At 37.9% G+C, this 3,874-nt stretch overlaps 1 protein-coding gene across 1 annotated transcript; it reads right to left on the bottom strand.

The window, feature by feature from the left end:
* Positions 1 to 928: 928 nt before the first annotated feature.
* Positions 929 to 2,311, bottom strand: LOC119028686 (phospholipase A2 inhibitor and Ly6/PLAUR domain-containing protein-like). Its single transcript, XM_037114931.1, has 4 exons — positions 1,988 to 2,311; positions 1,468 to 1,569; positions 1,203 to 1,370; positions 929 to 1,077 (listed from the first exon to the last, which is right to left on the bottom strand). The coding sequence occupies exons 1-4, from the start codon at positions 2,037 to 2,039 to the stop codon at positions 929 to 931; spliced, it is 471 nt and encodes a 156-aa protein (XP_036970826.1). The 5' UTR covers positions 2,040 to 2,311.
* Positions 2,312 to 3,874: the final 1,563 nt, after the last annotated feature.

Raw genomic sequence — 3,874 nt, 5'->3', positions numbered from 1 at the left:
GTTGTTGGGGCAGCCGTTGTTGTCGTAGTGGGGGCCACGGTTGTTGTTGTGGTGGGGGCTGTGGTTGTAGTGGTTGTTGGGGCAGCCGTTGTTGTCGTAGTGGGGGCCGCAGTCGTTGTCGTAGTGGGGGCAGCCGTTGTTGTCGTAGTGGGGGCAGCCGTTGTTGTCGAAGTGGGGGCTGCGGTTGTTGTTGTGGTGGGGGCTGTGGTTGTAGTGGTTGTTGGGACAGCTGTTGTTGTTGTGGTGGGGGCAGCAGTTGTTGTTGTGCTGGGGGCTGTGGTTGTAGTGGTTGTCGGGGCCGCCGTTGTTGTCATAGTCAGGGCCGCAGTTGTCGTAGTGGGGGCGGCAGTTGTTGTTGTGGTGATTGTATTACACAAACTGGTCCCGCAGCAGCTTGGCCCACTGTTAAGTGTCCCAATACTTTCCATGAAAGGTAGGCTACCCAGGGCTGGAGCAGCTACACATATGTTTGAAGATGTACAGCCAAAAGCTGGAGAAGTGCCGTCCGAATTTGTCACTGTAGATAAAACATGCATTTTAATTCATTTGAATCAGTTTTTACACATGTTGTTGTTTTTAAATGATTTCACGAAGAACATTTCAGATTCTTTAAACTGTTCAAAATGTTTACAATCTACAATGTTCAATGACTTCAAATACTTTAAATACAAATATATGTAAAATTATATTTAAATGTATGCGCTATTTCATCAAATCTTCATCTCTCAGGCAACAACTTATGATAGTTTTATTAATTTAAAACAGTGAAATTTACATTTGCCTCTCAGATGTATATATTCAAGTTCTGCAATATTATACATAAGTTCAGTGCTTTAGTTATTATAGTTAATAATGTTCCTTAACTGGTTGATTTTCCAGAGTTCACATGTAGTGATTTCTTCCAAAAACTTTTGGCAGCAACATTCATTTAAACAATCTGTGTTGTACTGTATCTTAAAGACTCACGACTCGCTCGAAAGCATCGGTCCTCGTTTCCCCTGCATGTCAACGGAGTGTTGCATAGTTGGTCGGTACAAGAGAAACACTGTAGGCTGTTGGCTGTCGGAGTTGCAGGAGCTGAAAGAGAAAAGAACAAAATCATTTACTTGAAGAAAAGAGAACATTAAAGTGTTTCATGGTGAAAATGAAACATGTTAGAAAATATCAGTATTACACATATTTTATATGCTGTCTATACTAACCAGGTAAAGTTGCTGTGTTACAGTTATCTGTGTTGCAGCACTCAGCAGATGTAACTGCACTGGAAGCACCCACGTTGACTGAAAATGTCTGAGAGCCTGTGGCTGGACACAGTGATGAAGATGCACATCCCTTGAAGATCTGTGGCACCGTCACTCCAGATGAAGTGGCTACAAAATCAAAGGTTAGTTTGTTAATGTTGGACTCACAACACTTCATACAGTTTATTTCACTGATATAGAATAGATGACATAAAGAAATGAATACCTTGAATATTAGCTGTTACACACATCGTCTCTGAAGTACATGTCACAGCTGTCTGGGTTGAACACACTGTATCGCTGCAGGTTTGACACACAAGTGCTCCAGCTGCAATAAGGCAAAAAACAGTTACAGTGTGATCACATCTCAGATGTCGAATCAAATTTCTGAAGTTCTCTGATCACATGTAAAGGCTTAGAACTCTTCCTCCTCTTGTGCAACAGGATTTTAACACAAGGTTGTGAAAATGCTTTCTAGATCATAGGACATTAATCCAAGTTGTCATTATGTTTCCCACCACTTAGACTCCTTCTCTTATTGCTATGCAGTAACATTCTAATTTACCCTCCAAGTCTTATCTACAAGAATAAAATACTTTTTTGGATATATGAAATAAACCATCTGTTTGAGATTCAAATGTATTTCCAAAAGGTGGTGTTGTAAAATCAAAATCTATAATCTATAAGCTAAATTAAAGTCAAGTACCTGCAGAAAGTCTAATTTAAGAAGGAATACGTAGAGTTACCTTTGCTGGAGAGTGCCCAGATTAGAGTCAGAGAAAGGATCAGTTTCATCATGATGAACAGAACGGTACAGTAGATGTGTTTTCCTCGATGGTGATACTAAACCTGATCAGAGTTGCTGCTCTTTTTATACTGTACAGGTGTTGCATAAATGTATGACTGTTGCACACGTAGAACGTCAGGTTTTGGGTGTGTTCCCACTGTGAACATTCAGACACTCACCTCCTCTATTGTCACTTGGAATATCAAAATGTCAACACACCTTCCCACACCCTTTTCTAATTTAAGCAACATTTTCTCCTGCAGGATTGTGTACCCAAAAAAATAATACAACTATTTTATTTCTACATTGACATGAGAATGATTTCTTGTATGTGAGTCTTGCTATATATATGTTTTCTATTTTATTTTCCTGTCTATATGTTGTTCAAAGTCGATGGACTGTGTGTACACTACTATATATTATATACCACTACAGTGGAAATAAGTCCAGAACTGATTCTCAACACCCTGGCACATTCTGAAACATTTGCTTTTCTAAAACACATTACGATGTTTTCAACAAACAAATTTGTCATTTGATTTTTCTTCTCTAATGTCATTCATCATATTGTATAATATATATAATACATTTTTTGGGGGGGGCTTTTGATTATTTTTGCAAAGAAATACACAGCAGTTGTTTTATCAATAATTTCTTGATTTTATTTAATGCAACACTGAACCTATGACGATGGACCAAATAAGACAAGTTTCCTTGATACAAAGACCAATAATCTCGTCATTGTGTCAGTCATTGTTTTGAGAGGGAGGAAACTGTCTGACATCCTGTAAATAGGAATGTCCTTACTCACACTGTCTTATAACAGAGCTTGCTTCTCATAATCCTTTTGTATTTCATACCTGGCATGTTGTCAGACAGGCAACCCTCTGTGCACTCAATTCAATTATGCCATTAATTGTATAGGCTGTGGTGTTTTCGACTCTATGTTTTAAAATTACATTTTTTGACTATTATTAGCAGCTGAGATAATATCCTTATGCAAGTAGAAGTGGAGTTTGTAAGTTATAGAATGTTTGTCAATCTTTTTATGAAGCACATGAACAGACTAAAAGATCCCACTCTGCTTGATGAGTATTTTCAGATTAATGTGTATGATTTGTTTTGATGATTATACTTTTGTACTTTTATTTTACTGAAGGAACAACTTTTACTGTAATGGTCAGAGATGGGAGAAGTATTAATGTTTTGCTTAATACAGACTGATGGACCAAGATATTACAGTAAATCAGCACTTTATATTGAAGGATACTGTGCTGATCAGTGCAGTGTGCCTTAAATGTGTTTTTAGATCATTATTGGGTCATTTAAGGTGCAAAACTTTTTTTCCCAGGCTGGGGATTTCAACTTCTATTAGTCTCTCATAGTGAGCAGGCTCAGACTCAGTTTAACAGGAGAGCTTTCTGTTGTCTTGTTGCAGGTGTCCAGTCACACTTGGATATGTTTTCATTTCTTGCAGAAGTTGGTGAAAGATGATAAAGAAGAAATGCTGCTCGCTTATTGTTATTGGCAGCACTGTGTTGTTCCACCTGCTGATGATGAACTGACGCCACTGACACTCACTATTTTTATCTCAATAACAGGCCATTGAAAGTCACAATTAGCCCCTTTGTGCTGGATTGGGCCTACAGTACTTGATAAGAATTTCTGAATATCCCGTAATTTGATGTAATTCAAACATTTTGAAATAATCGTATCAGATCAGAAAGTTGACTTCACAACATGTGTCTCATTTAAGGTCTGTGATGGAAAAATTCCTTTTCATTAGGGGTTGATGAATTTTGAACTATTTTGTTGAATATGATTTCTTAAAGACATTTATCTAACT

The sequence above is a fragment of the Acanthopagrus latus genome, chromosome 11, assembly GCF_904848185.1.
Source record: "Acanthopagrus latus isolate v.2019 chromosome 11, fAcaLat1.1, whole genome shotgun sequence".
NCBI classification, from domain to species: Eukaryota; Metazoa; Chordata; class Actinopteri; order Spariformes; family Sparidae; genus Acanthopagrus; species Acanthopagrus latus.
The sequence above is the reverse complement of the archived record's forward strand: the minus strand, read 5'-3'. Positions and strand labels throughout refer to the sequence as shown.